The sequence below is a fragment of the Pipistrellus kuhlii genome, unplaced genomic scaffold (genome assembly GCF_014108245.1).
Source record: "Pipistrellus kuhlii isolate mPipKuh1 unplaced genomic scaffold, mPipKuh1.p scaffold_m20_p_20, whole genome shotgun sequence".
Lineage (NCBI taxonomy): Eukaryota > Metazoa > Chordata > Mammalia > Chiroptera > Vespertilionidae > Pipistrellus > Pipistrellus kuhlii.
The window spans coordinates 1,304,272-1,316,812 of NW_023425516.1; the positions used below are offsets into that span (position 1 = coordinate 1,304,272).

At 47.5% G+C, this 12,541-nt stretch overlaps 1 protein-coding gene across 1 annotated transcript in view; it reads right to left on the bottom strand.

The window, feature by feature from the left end:
* CCDC60 (coiled-coil domain containing 60) overlaps nt 1–12,541 on the bottom strand; it is a 96,121-nt gene that overhangs the window by 21,062 nt on the left and 62,518 nt on the right. The window contains exons 4-5 of the mRNA XM_036449669.2: nt 7,501–7,608; nt 1,677–1,784 (exon numbers count right to left, since the gene is read on the bottom strand). Coding sequence (XP_036305562.1) covers nt 1,677–1,784; nt 7,501–7,608 — 216 coding nt within the window. The remainder of the gene's footprint in view (nt 1–1,676; nt 1,785–7,500; nt 7,609–12,541) is intronic.

Consider the following 12,541-nt stretch of genomic DNA (forward strand, 5'->3'; position numbering starts at 1 on the left):
CCTGAGAAGTCACAGTAGAACCTGCATAACCTCTCACGGTGACCACAGGCAACAGTTCTTTTGGTCACGGTCTGGGCACATTCCTAAAGCCAGCCAAAGGAGAGAAAGACAGTCTTTCTGTCTTCTTGGCCCCAATTCTGCATTATGTTCTCACCCCAATTTGGGAGAACGGGTGCTCAGCTGTCAGAGGCAAAATGTTGCTGCTGGAAGCTTGCTTGGGGAGATGAAATGCTATTAGAAGTCCATTGGCCGAGGGCCCCTTTCTTAGAATCTAAGCAGTCAACTGTGAAAAAAATTAGATGTTGCTTTGACCCGGAAATTCGATTTCTCAGAATCTAGCCAACAGAAATACTGCCAACAGGGCTTAAAGTGTGTGCACGAGGATGCTCCGTGCAGCCCTATTGGAAATGCAAAAATTTGAAAGCCATCAATAGAGAATTGGGTATCTAAATTATGGCCCATTTATACCATAGATACAAGTATCCTCTTAAAGCAGTGGTTCTCAACCTTTCTAATGCCTCAACCCTTTAATACAGTTTCTCATGTTGTGGTGACCCCCAACCATAAAATTACTTTTGTTGCTACTTCATAATGTAATTTTGCTATTATTATGAATAGTAATGTAAATATCTGTGTTTTCTGATGGTCTTAGGCTAAGATGACCAGATGTCCCCCTTTTGGTGGGACAGTCCTGATTTTTAACAATTTGTCCTGCATCCTGTGGCATTTTAAAAAAAAGTCCCGATTTTTGTGACTTTTTAAAAATGCCACGGGATGCAGGACAAATTGTTAAAAATCGGGACCGTCCCACCAAAAGCAGAACGTCTGGTCACCTTATCTTAGGCGACCCTTCTAGTGGTTCTTAACCTGTGGTCTGCAAATCACGACACACAGGTTGAGAACCACTGCTGTAGAGAAACATGCAAAATTGATCATCATTCCACTACACCCACCAGCCAATCAGAGCAACTATGCAAATTAACCCAACAAAAAAATTGTGGTTAATTTGCATACACAGGCGTGGGGTGAAGACTGAAGACAGTGTACAAGGAAGAGGGAGGGAAAGCAGAAAGTGGGGTGAGGGCAGTGGCAGCAATGGAGGAAAGGCAGAGTGGGGGTGGCGGCGGTGGCAGTGAAAGTGTGGGGAGGTGGCAGTGGTGGGAAGGAAGCTCGCTCAGGCCACAGGAGACCCCATTCTTACAGGAATCTTCTTGTGATGGGCCTCTAGTATTCCTGTCAGAATCTTTCCTTTCCCTTTGCCTTTGTATTTCTCCCTTCTCTCAAGTCTCTCTCTCTCTCTCTCTCTCTCTCTCTCTCTCTCTCTCTCTCTCTCTCTCTCTCTCTCTCTTTCTCTCTCTCATCACATTTGGTGGTGTGCCTGTCTAGCTGGCCACTGTCCGGGGTGTAAGTCCTCCCACCATGCCTGATTGACTTGAAGCTCCCAGTGTGACATCACAAATGTGGAGCTGGGGAGATGCACACAGCCGTCTCCCACAGCTGTATGCCCTGGGGCTCCAACCTACCCCTGTTTGGATCTCCCAGAACACACAGGAAAGAAGATCCTACAGCAACCCACTCACCGAGAAATAGCAAATGCAGGGGAAGAGCAAACAGGTGTTTCCATCCCACTGCCCAGCCCATTGCTGGTTGCAGCAAGTGGAAGGGCTGAGACCTACTTTGTGTTCCAACAGGTGATCAAGGGCTTCATGGTGTGGTGGGCGTGGTCAATAGTCAGGGCCTCCAGAAGCCAGTGGAGGGCGCACAGCTGGCGGAAGAGGGGTTCCCTGCAAAGACAGAGAGAGGGAGCTCAGTGGGATCCCGTCAGAATAACATGCTTCACAACTGTGGCCACAGAGACGGAAGCTGTGCTGGCTCCCAGTTAGCGGTGCTGTCCTGCTCCTGCATGTGTATTCCCCAAGCACCAACTCACTAAACCTTTGCAATGGCCCCATTTTACAGCTGAGGAACCCGAGGCTCAGAGGAGTTAAGGAACTTGTGCCTGTCACTGAGCTAGTAGGTGGCAGAGCCATGATTTGACATAAGATAACCTGTGCCAGTGACTGGAGAGTTGTGAGAAAAGGAGAGATGATGAAGGGGTCCTGCAGCTGAAGTTCCTGACTTGGCAAACGAGGGACTGAAGGGAATTAATCTTCTACAGGTAGCCAATTGTTCACCGGATAAAAGTACAATAAATATTGTACACTAAGAGGATTGAAGGGAAACTAGTGTATTTACTATACTTCTCCCTCAGCTCCAGATTAACAGTTGGACCCATCGCTTTAAGCATATAAATCCTTTGAATACTGAAGAAAAATATATTCAACTATTATTTGAAAATCCAACTAAATCCTGTTTAAAATCTGTCCAACCTGTATTTGCTGATTTTGGGGGGCATCTTGTGTTACAACGAGCCAGGCGCTGACTAGGGCCCTTTACATGTGTCAGTAGTTCTCCCAGCAGTCTGCGGGGCTGTGACTCAGCATCCACATGGTAGAGAAGAGGAAACAGCTCCGGGAGGCACAGTCATCTTGCTCTGGTCACACCTCTGGATGACAGAGATGGGGTGTGGCCCCCTCACTTCACGTTCCCAACATCTACAGGGAGGGCACTGCGATGGTGTTCTCCTTGTGGACCAGGGCCTTGAGGCTCAGAGAGGTAAATCGAGTTGCTTGAGGTCACGCTCAGGTTTGACCGTGAGGATTAATGAGGATTTGAAACTGAGAATTTTAACCCCAGAAACTGTGCTTCCCTGGGCCTGAGCTCTGATTGTTTGAGGCCCTGACGAAGCCAACGCAGTGGCCACCTGAGAGTGAGGCCAGCAGAGGGCTAACCTGCTGCACCTTTCCTGGGAAGAGGTGAGGTCCTCACCAGCACCCCTGCCCTCATGGTGGTTTCACCTCTTAAGCTAATGGGCACGCTGCCTCCATTATTAACTGTGTGACTGCTCTTCTCTGAAACCTTGCCCAGCCTTCATCGATACCCCCAGGGCCCCTGCACCTGCTGCTCAAAGGGCAGGAAGGAGTCCCACCGCAGAAGCGGAAGCCCGCGCCTGGGCTCAAGTCCCAAGCTGACCCAGGGTCATCCTGGAGATCCCTTTTGGAGGCGATGGTTTCACTCAGCTTGAAGGGGCACTGCCTCTGTGCACCCCACGCATCCCACGCCCCATCCCAGGGACCGGGGTGGCCGTGTCCACCAGGCCTTAGGAAGAAAGCCAGAGTCAGCAGCTCCTTTTTCTCCTCTGGAGCCCCCTCCCATCTCCTTTTCTTCCTTCCACAAATTATTTACTGAGCACCTACTATTCCTTCTCTTTTAATTTAAAGGACCCATCAGCCCACAGCCCTTCCCACTTTGTCTCTCTTCCTCCTTACACCACCTTGGCACCCACCACATATTGGCAGCTCTGAGCGCTGGGCCATGCCCAGCACTTCACCAAGAGCAGCGACCAGCGAGCTGTGTTGTGTGCCTGGCCCTGGGCCTAACACCACACAACACCCTCACAGTGTCCCCAGGAGGTTGTTAAAGGCCTAAAGAGAGATCCCCTCTCTTCTGTGTACAACTTAGAGTCCATGCAGGCTTGGGCTTTGGGGTGGGTGAGGTGGGTATGGGGAACGGGGGCAGGGTGAGCTAAGGGAGGTCATTGGGGATGTGGGGTCTGCTTGGTCGCAGGGGGTTGTGGGTATGTGAGCATCAAATTCATTTCTGCAGGTAATAAGCACAGTTGCACACCTGACCTGTCCCTCCCTGTGCAATGCAGGGAGTAATAGATGAGAATGCTGACCAGGGTGCACATGCGTGCTTCCAAAACCCCTGTGCTCGAACTCCGGGAGGGCACCCTGTGGTCAGCAGGCCTGGAGAGCCCACTTGGTTGAAACTGCCGTGCCAGCCAGAATAAGTGTGGTGTAAGCATCCCTGGAGAGAAAACAATGTTCTCCCCACTTAGTAAGAGAGATAAGGAAGATGCCTGCCAAGGCCTTCCAGCCCCCATGCTGACTGCCAAGGGCTAACCTGGACACAGGTCGCGGGCACTGTCCTCCCTGCACAGTCACTTCCAAGAAAGGCTGTGAGGGACAGGCTAGTCATCTCAGTGCTGTTCTCATTCCTGGAGACTATTCTCTCTCACCCCTTCCAAGATCAAAGTCAAGCCCGGCCAGCATGGCTCAGTGTTGCGCGTCAACCTATCAACCAGGAGGTCACGGTTTGATTCTTGGTCAGGGTAAATGTCTGGGTTGCAGGCTTGATCCCCATTGGGGGGGCATGCTGGAGGCAGCCAATCAACAATTCTCTCTCATCATTGATGTTTCTCTCTCTCTCTCTCTCTCTCTCTCTGTCTCTCTCTCACTTCCTCTCTGAAATCAATAAAATTATATTTAAAAAAATAAAGCTCAAAATCAAGTCTCCATTGACATGATTGAATTGATCCCCACAAAGTAGTTGAGAATTTTTAGCTGCTTTGGGGATCATTTGGGATTGAAGAGACTTCATTGGGATTGAAGAGACTGAGCAGCTCAGTCCACACTGGTTGACATGCTGAGAATGGGAGAATTGACCTGCATGCCCTGCCTTTGGCAGACTGATTACAGATTGCCTTGATACACCACCCTTCCCAGCATCAGCACACTTTGCAATGTGACTTTGCATCTCCCCCAGTGAGAGATGGAGTATTTCCCCTATTCCTTGTATCTGGGCTGGACTGATGCCAAACCAGTGAAAGTGGTGGAAGGATCATTGTGCTCATTCTGAGCTTAAGCCTCAAAAGACTAGATGGTTTGGCTCTTGTTCTTGGAACTTTCATGCCCATCCCAGCCTGAGCTGGGATGATGAGAGGCGGGGCTCAGTCACTCCTGTTACCCTAGCCAACAACCCATCACCAACAACCTGAGAATGAGGCCATCCTAGATGGGCCGACCTCCTGCAGGGTGCACACACAGCCTAGCCAGGATCAGCCAAGCTGGCTTGGACCAGAAGAGCCACCCAGCTAACTTGTAGACTCATGAGCAGTAACAAGTGGTTGATGTCTTAAGCCACCCATTCTGAGGTGGGTCTATAACATAGCAATAGATACTGATATAGTCATCAAATGAGCAGAGCCTTTTAGCAGCCAAGGAGAAGGAAGTGCAGCCTTCAGTCCGGGCAGGAGTTGGCAGACTGTGTTGCTGCCTGTGTTGGCAAAGAAAACTTTTTTGGAACACGGCCACATCCATTCGTTATAGTTTTCATACTGCATGGCAAAGCTAAATAGTTTCAAGAGAGACCATCTGCTCTGCAAAGGCTAAACTATTTACTTTCTTTCCCTTTAAGAAAAAGTTTGCTGATCCCTGGTCTGGGGCATAACAGATGATGATGATGATGATGATGATGATGATGATTATGATGATGATGATGATGATGATGATGAAGGAGGAGGAGGAGGAGGAAGAGAAGAAGAAGAAGAAGAAGAAGAAGAAGAAGAAGAAGAAGAAGACGACGACTATAATAATAGTCGCCCACCTAACAAACCTGATACAAAGATCTGACTTAGGAGTTAGGAGATGAGGATTCCTGTTGGGAGAACTTAGGCAGGTTTCCCTCTCTCTGAGCTTCAGTTTCCCCATCTGGCATTGACGGAAGATGAGGAAGAAACTTTCCAGTTAGTTCCACAGTTGATTTGAGCCTCAATTTGCTCAGACCAAATGAGTGGAGGGTGGGGCATACATTTCTTCCAGGCTTTCCACCCCCACCCCTTCTCCCCACCTCCCATCCCCAGATGATTGGGATGCAAGTGAAAGCGAGACCCACTGATCTTCACCATTTGGTTTTAGAGGCTCATCCATGGCAGAGACAGGCAGAAACACAAGGACTTCCAAGAGACATTAGGAGAAATTGCAAGGCCTGTCGATGTTTTAAGAACATTAGCCTTCAGCTGCCAGTTGGGATGTCCCTAAACAAGTCTATCTAGGAGCCAATCATAATATCTACCAGAGGGAAGTACATAGGAGGAAAGTGGAGAGTGAGGTGTCAAAAGCTGGAATATTAGGGAAAGGTAAGGATGTGTCCAAATACATGGTAGTGGTGGTGATGGTGATGATGATGGTAGTGGTTGTGGTGGTGATGATGATGATAATAATAGTTATGGTGATGATGGTGGTGGTAGTGGTGGTGATGGTGATGATGATAGTGATGGTGATGATAATGATGGCGGTGGTGGTAATGATGATGGTGGTGGTAATGATGATAGAGATGGTGATGATGATGGTGGTAGTGGTGGTGATGGTGATGATAGTGATAGTGATGGTGATGATGGTAGTGATGGTAATGGTGATGATACTGGTGGTGGTATCTTCCACACATGAACTAAGTGCTCTTATTAATTATCTTCTTTTGTCTGCCATCTCATCCTCTGATTTCACTTTTGCATTTTTTTTACTCTCAAGTACACATACTGGGAACTCCTCAAAGGTGTTAGGATGTACTTTCTGTGCAGTGTGTGATAGTAAGAGCTTAGCTCTGAAGTCAGGCAGACTTGCTTTCAAACCTCTGCACAGCAACACACTGAGCTCTATGACCTTGGATTTATGCTTTCTTCCTGCAGAGAGGGGACAACAGTATACCTACATGAGAGGACTGGATAAGATAATGCCTACAGAGCAGGCAGTGCACTGTTATTAATGTGCATACCATAGGGGCCTAATAATATTTGACAAATGAGTGAACGGTGGACAGAGAAGTCTAGAATTCATTGAAACATGTTCTTTCGCCCATGTAGAGTGTATGATTTTGCATCCAGGGGACATTTGTCGATATCTGGAGACAGTTTGGGTTGTCATAACTAGGGGTTGGGTGCTACTGGCCCATAAGGGGTAGATGCCATGGATGCTGCCAAACACCCTACAATACACAGGACAGTCCATCACAACGAGGAATTACTCATCCCAAAATGTCAGCAGTGCCAGAGTTGAGAAACCCCGCCTGCCCTAAAGTCAAAAGCTTCTACCTCTGTGCCTGAAATCTTCCCATTGGAAAGTGCTAAAGAGAAAAAGTTGAAATTCTTTGACGTAGACCCAAGGGGAACAAGATGTCAAGGTTTTGGAAAGTCAGAGTGTTCTTCAGGGGGTTGATTAGCCCGGAACATCATGCAATGATGAGTTCACGCCTGGGGTCAGCAGACACAGGGCTTCTCTGGGAGACAGCTCTGCGAGTCTTGGGGAAACCTGTCCCCTGAGCCATGGCCAAGATGTGATCACACACGCTCTGTGAGGGCTGTAGACAGATTCTATCAGGCTTTGCAAGCTATTTGACATTTAGAGCGTCTGGCTCGGTAAGGAACGGAGTGACTCAGTCCCCACTGATTTGCCACTTAACTCTAAACCCCCGTGTCTGCCCGCTCTTATTTTCATACGCCAACAGTGTTGTCGGCTCTCGGCTCCATGTCCCGTTCAGGACGACAAAGGGACAGCCGGGTGAGTCATTTCACCTCGGTTTCGCTTGAGGAGCTGGCGAGGCAGGCGAGCCAGAGGTACTTACACGTGGGACTCCGGTAGCAAGGGCGAAATGATGCAGCTGTACTTGGGGGTGAATGGGCGGGATATGAGTTCAGCCTCTGCCTTCTTCAACTTCTCATCCTCGAAGGTGCTGAAGAACAGGCAGAAAGCGAAACAGTGAGCAGAAGTTTTAAACACCTTTTGCCAGGGGTTATTTGGCAAATACCACCGGGCACCAACTTTACGGCTTGAGAGATGAGGGTTCTAGATGCAGTCAGTGAACAGAGCATAGGAAAACCTCTGCTGCTGCCGGCTGGTGTGGCTCAGCAGTTAGAGTGCCAGCCCACACATCAAGGAGTCATGGTTTGATTCCCAGTCAAAGGCACCTATCTGGATTGTAGGTTTGATCTCCAGCCCCTGCCGGGGCATGAGAGAGAGGCGGGCAACCAATCAATATGTCTCTCTTACAAAGATGCTTCTCTGTCTGTCTGTCTTCCTCCTTCCCTCCCTTTCACTCTCTAAAAATCAATGGGAAAAATATCCTTGCATGAGGATTAACAACAAAACACACCAAAATCTCTGCTCTTGTGGAGCGCATAGTCTAGTGGAGGAACAAAGACAATCAGCAGGATGAATAGGTAAATTGTGTGGTGTACAGTAGGATATATATTCAGTTGGATATATTTTCTTAAAGGGCCAGGCAAGTCTTTCTGACTTTGTAGGACATAGGGTATATGTCACAACTACTTTTGGCATGAAAGCAGCCAATGATGATATGTAAACAACATGTAAAGGCAGTGTTCCAATAAAACTTGATTTACAAAATCAGCCTTGGGAGCTGGATTTGGCCAGCATGGCCTCCCCACCCTATTCTAGATAGTGATAAATGGTATGGGGAGCAAGATAAATGCTATGGAGTTTGTAAGGGCTGGAGCACTGGGAGTTGCAATTTTAAGTAGGATGATTGGAAAGATGTCATGGAGCAGGTGACATTTGATAAAAATCTGCAGAGCATAAAAGGAGTGAGCCATTGAGATGTCTGGGAGCATGGCATTCTAGAGAGGGAACAACATGTGCAAATGTCCTGAGGTGCACCGGGTTGTGGCTGGAGTGGAGTGAGCAATAGAGAGAGAAGGAGAGGGGGGTGGAGAGAGAACAGGCCTTGGGGACCATTGCAAGGACTTTGGCCTTTTCTCTGAATGAATGTAAAGGATTTTGAGCTGAGAATATATGCTCTGACCTCCATCTGGGAAAGATCCCTTTGGCTGCTGTTTTCAGAATTGCCTATGGTGAGGGCAGAGGAGGTTAAGGGAGTGGGGGTGGGGGTGGGTTTGAGCACATATTAGGAATTTTCTTTCCTCCTGGGAATTTGAGGACAATCTGGGGTCACAGAGTGAACTGAAAAATGGGACCAGCATCTTGGTCGCCTGATTTCCATTTCCATGGGCTTTTAATTCAACGTCAGAGCTGAGGAAACCACAAGCAAATACCTTGGCAGTGCCTAGCCTTTTTTTGTTTTTGTTTTATATGTCTTCCCATGTATTCAGGTCTCTGTTACTTTCTTTCAATGTTGTTTTGTAGTTTTCAGTGGACAGGTTTTACACTTTCTTTGTTGAATTTTATTGGGTGACATTGGTTAATAGAATTATATAGGGTTTTAGGTGTACAAATTCTATAATATGTCATTTTATATTCACCACTCAAGTCAATTCTCTTTCTATCACCATTTTTATGTCAGTGCTCTGTCTTACTGGCTCAACTCTTACCCCCAGTGGTTTAGAACATACAGAAATTAACCCATCTTTTACACTCCTTAGCTGCTGGCTTTAAATCTTCTCTCAACCATGATAATAAGACAAATTTTGCCTTTTTGTTTCCCCTGTCTTTTCAGCTGAAAAACGATCTTGAGCACAGTGGGAAAGATGTGGGCAGGCAGAAGTCTTTGGGGACATGCTTGCTTTTCTTTTTTCCCTGCATAGTTTATCAGCCTGAAAACTTTTGTCTGAAAGAACATATCCTGTGGTCTTAGATCCAGAAGGGAGAAAAAGAATCCCCTTTGCTTTCATAATACACAAGATCAAATACTTTGTTTAAAAAGGAACACTTGTACTTCTGATACTTCTGTGACTAGAATTATAGAAGCATAGTTCTTAGATGTGAGATGCTTTCAAGTGTGTCCAGAAATTAAGATTTTTAGCCATGGCCCTGGCTGGTGCGGCTCAGTTTGTTGAGCATTGTCCTATGCATTGAGTGGTCTCTGGTTTGATTCCTGGACAGGACACATACCTGGGTTGCAGGCTCAAACCTTAGTTAGCGGGAAGTACAGTAGGCAGCCAATCGATGTTTCTCTCTCTCTCTCTCTCTCTCTCTCTCTCTCTCTCTCTCTCTCTCTCTCTCTCTCTCCATTTCCCTTCCTCTCGCTCTAAAATCAAGAAAAACATCAAAAATAGTTTTAGCCATAAATCTGAGGGTTTTAGGTCATTGAGGCCCAAAGAGATCAAAATCTTTCTATTGAATAATAGGAGCCATCAATCACTGGGAACTTTTCATACACCAGACTCTGTGCTAAGCATTATTTCATTTAATCCTCAGAATAAATGTGGGAGTTTGGTATCATTTCCATGGATGAAGAGAAAGAGATTCAGAGAGACACAGTGATTTGCCCAATGTTAAACAGTCGTATGAGGGAAGGCAGAACTTGAACCAGGTCCTGTGCTCTTAACCACTACTCTGTACTGGTCAGGATGACCTATCAATGCTATTCCATAACCCTTGCCTCCTGATGGCTACATTCAATAGCAGTATAGCTTCTGGTTATCCTATATAGAAAAACCCTAATATGCAAATCGACCAAATGGTGGGACCACCAGTCGCTGTGATGTGCACTGACCACCAGAAGGCAGACGCTCAACACGAAAGCTGCCCCCTGATGGTCAGTGTGCTCCCACAGGGGGAGTGCAGCTCAGCCAGAAGCTGGGCTCATGGCTGGCAAACAGAGCAGCGGTGGCAGAAGCCTCTCCTGCCTCCGCTGCAGGTGGGTGGTAAGGAGTGAGGGGTCCTGGACTGTGAGAGGGCACAGGCCAGGCTGAGGGGACCCCCCACCCCACCAGTGCAGGAATCTCACACACCGAGCCTCTAGTATTTTATTTTATTTTTTAAATATATTTTATTGATTTTGTACAGAGAGGAAGGGAGAGAGATAGAGAGGTAGAAACATCACATCGATGAGAGTCATCGATCAGCTGCCTCTTGCACACCCCCTACTGGGGATATGCCCGCAACCAAGGTACATGCCCTTGACTGGAATCGAACCCAGGACCTTTCAGTCCCCAAGCCGATGCTCTATCCATTGAGCCAAACCGGTTTCGGCCGAGCCTTTAGTATTTTAATAATTGGCCTTGTACAGCTCATAGAATTCACCAGATAAGACATAACCAGACCAGTGTCTACAAGAGGAGCGATCTCATGCATACTTAAACCTATTAAACTTTAAATAAACCACGTCTCTCATCCAGAAACATGGAATGGAGAGGGGAGGATGGTGTTTTGTGACCGTGGACTAAAAACCCCATTCAAACAAGGGGAACGTTACAACTGGACAATTTAACAGTCACCCAAGGATCTTTAACAGACACCACCCCTCCCAGCGCCCATTCACTTGCCTGTTAACCTGAGCACAGCTCCTGCACAAAGAGAGCCGGGTTTGTTCCTTCTCTTTATTCCAGGAAAGGCAGCCAGCTGGCCCGGGGCCCCGGGAGCAGCAGACCGTGGGCGCCATCGGCTCAGGGAAGGCAGAGTTTGCTCTGAGCTCCTGAGACCCTCATGGAGAGGGTATCCCCCTCGGCCCACCCCCAATCACTGAGTGCCCTTCTCTGCATCACGTGCCCCTTCAAGCTTCCATGAGGGCACTTCAGGGAGGCCCCTTGAGTGGCTGGATGGAGGAAGCTCAGGTCATGATGTGCCCGCTTTTTCTGTTTCTGTTTAATGTTTCTGACTTTAGGCAAAAAGCACCATCACAGTCTCCCATTCATCCCTGGCCTTCCCAACCAGAAAGGCTGGCTGTAAGAATTTCTCCTGGGCTGACATGCATGTGTCTAACAGCGCCTCTTTTTTTGTCACCCAACGAACTCCCGCTTGGCATTAAAGATCCTGCTCAAAAGTCCTGCCTCCGGGATTCTTGGCAGATGCCCTAAACTTGAGGAATGGGCATTGTGAAATAACAGGAAAATGTAGGTATCGGTTTCCTCCTCTGGTCTTTGGCACAGAGCTTGTAAAACCCTGCTAATGTCCTAGCAACAGGACATCTCCTAGCAACAGGACCATCTTTTGTTCTAATATTTGGCCTTAGACCTTGGTTTCTGACACGTAATTCCTAAATTCTTTGGAATTTCCTGGGTGACAGGATTGTCTGTTGTTCTAATACGGCAACTCTTGTGGGTTCCTGGATGGCTTCCAAAAGCCATGGTTAGAAGCTTGGAACTGCCCCAGCAGGAAGCCCCGTTGGTCGGAGCAGCATCTTGTGCACCAAAAAGCTTGCAGGTTTGGTCTCAGGTCAGGGTGCTTGCAAAGGGCAACCAATTGGTGATTTTCATATCAATGCATCTCTCTCTCTCTCTCTCTCTCTCTCTCTCTCTCTCTCTCTCTCTCAACACCTCCTTTCTATCCCTGACATGTGCCCCATTCCGTCTGCATGAGCTAAGGATCCCAGGATATTGTTCATGCTGAGTGGCACCGTCCACGAATTCGGGTATCATTCAGTTGGGGACTCAGGATGCTTTTAACTGATGACCTGAGTCCTAGGAGGAATTATGTGAGCACCTCTAAGCCTTATTCCTAATCTCTAAAACGGGGCTAATAATAACACCTAGTTTATAGGACTGTTTTAAAATTTAAACAGAAAGTTGTGTATAAAGTAGACCCATTATAATTATTGCTGTGGTTGTTATCATTATTAATTACTGCTGTTATATGAACATTTCATAATGGGTTAGTCTGAATGTGGTCCTCTCTTGACTAGAGGAAAGACCTTTACCCCCCCCCCCCCCAAGTGGGGGCTACTTTATTAAATAAGCCATTTTTTGTCC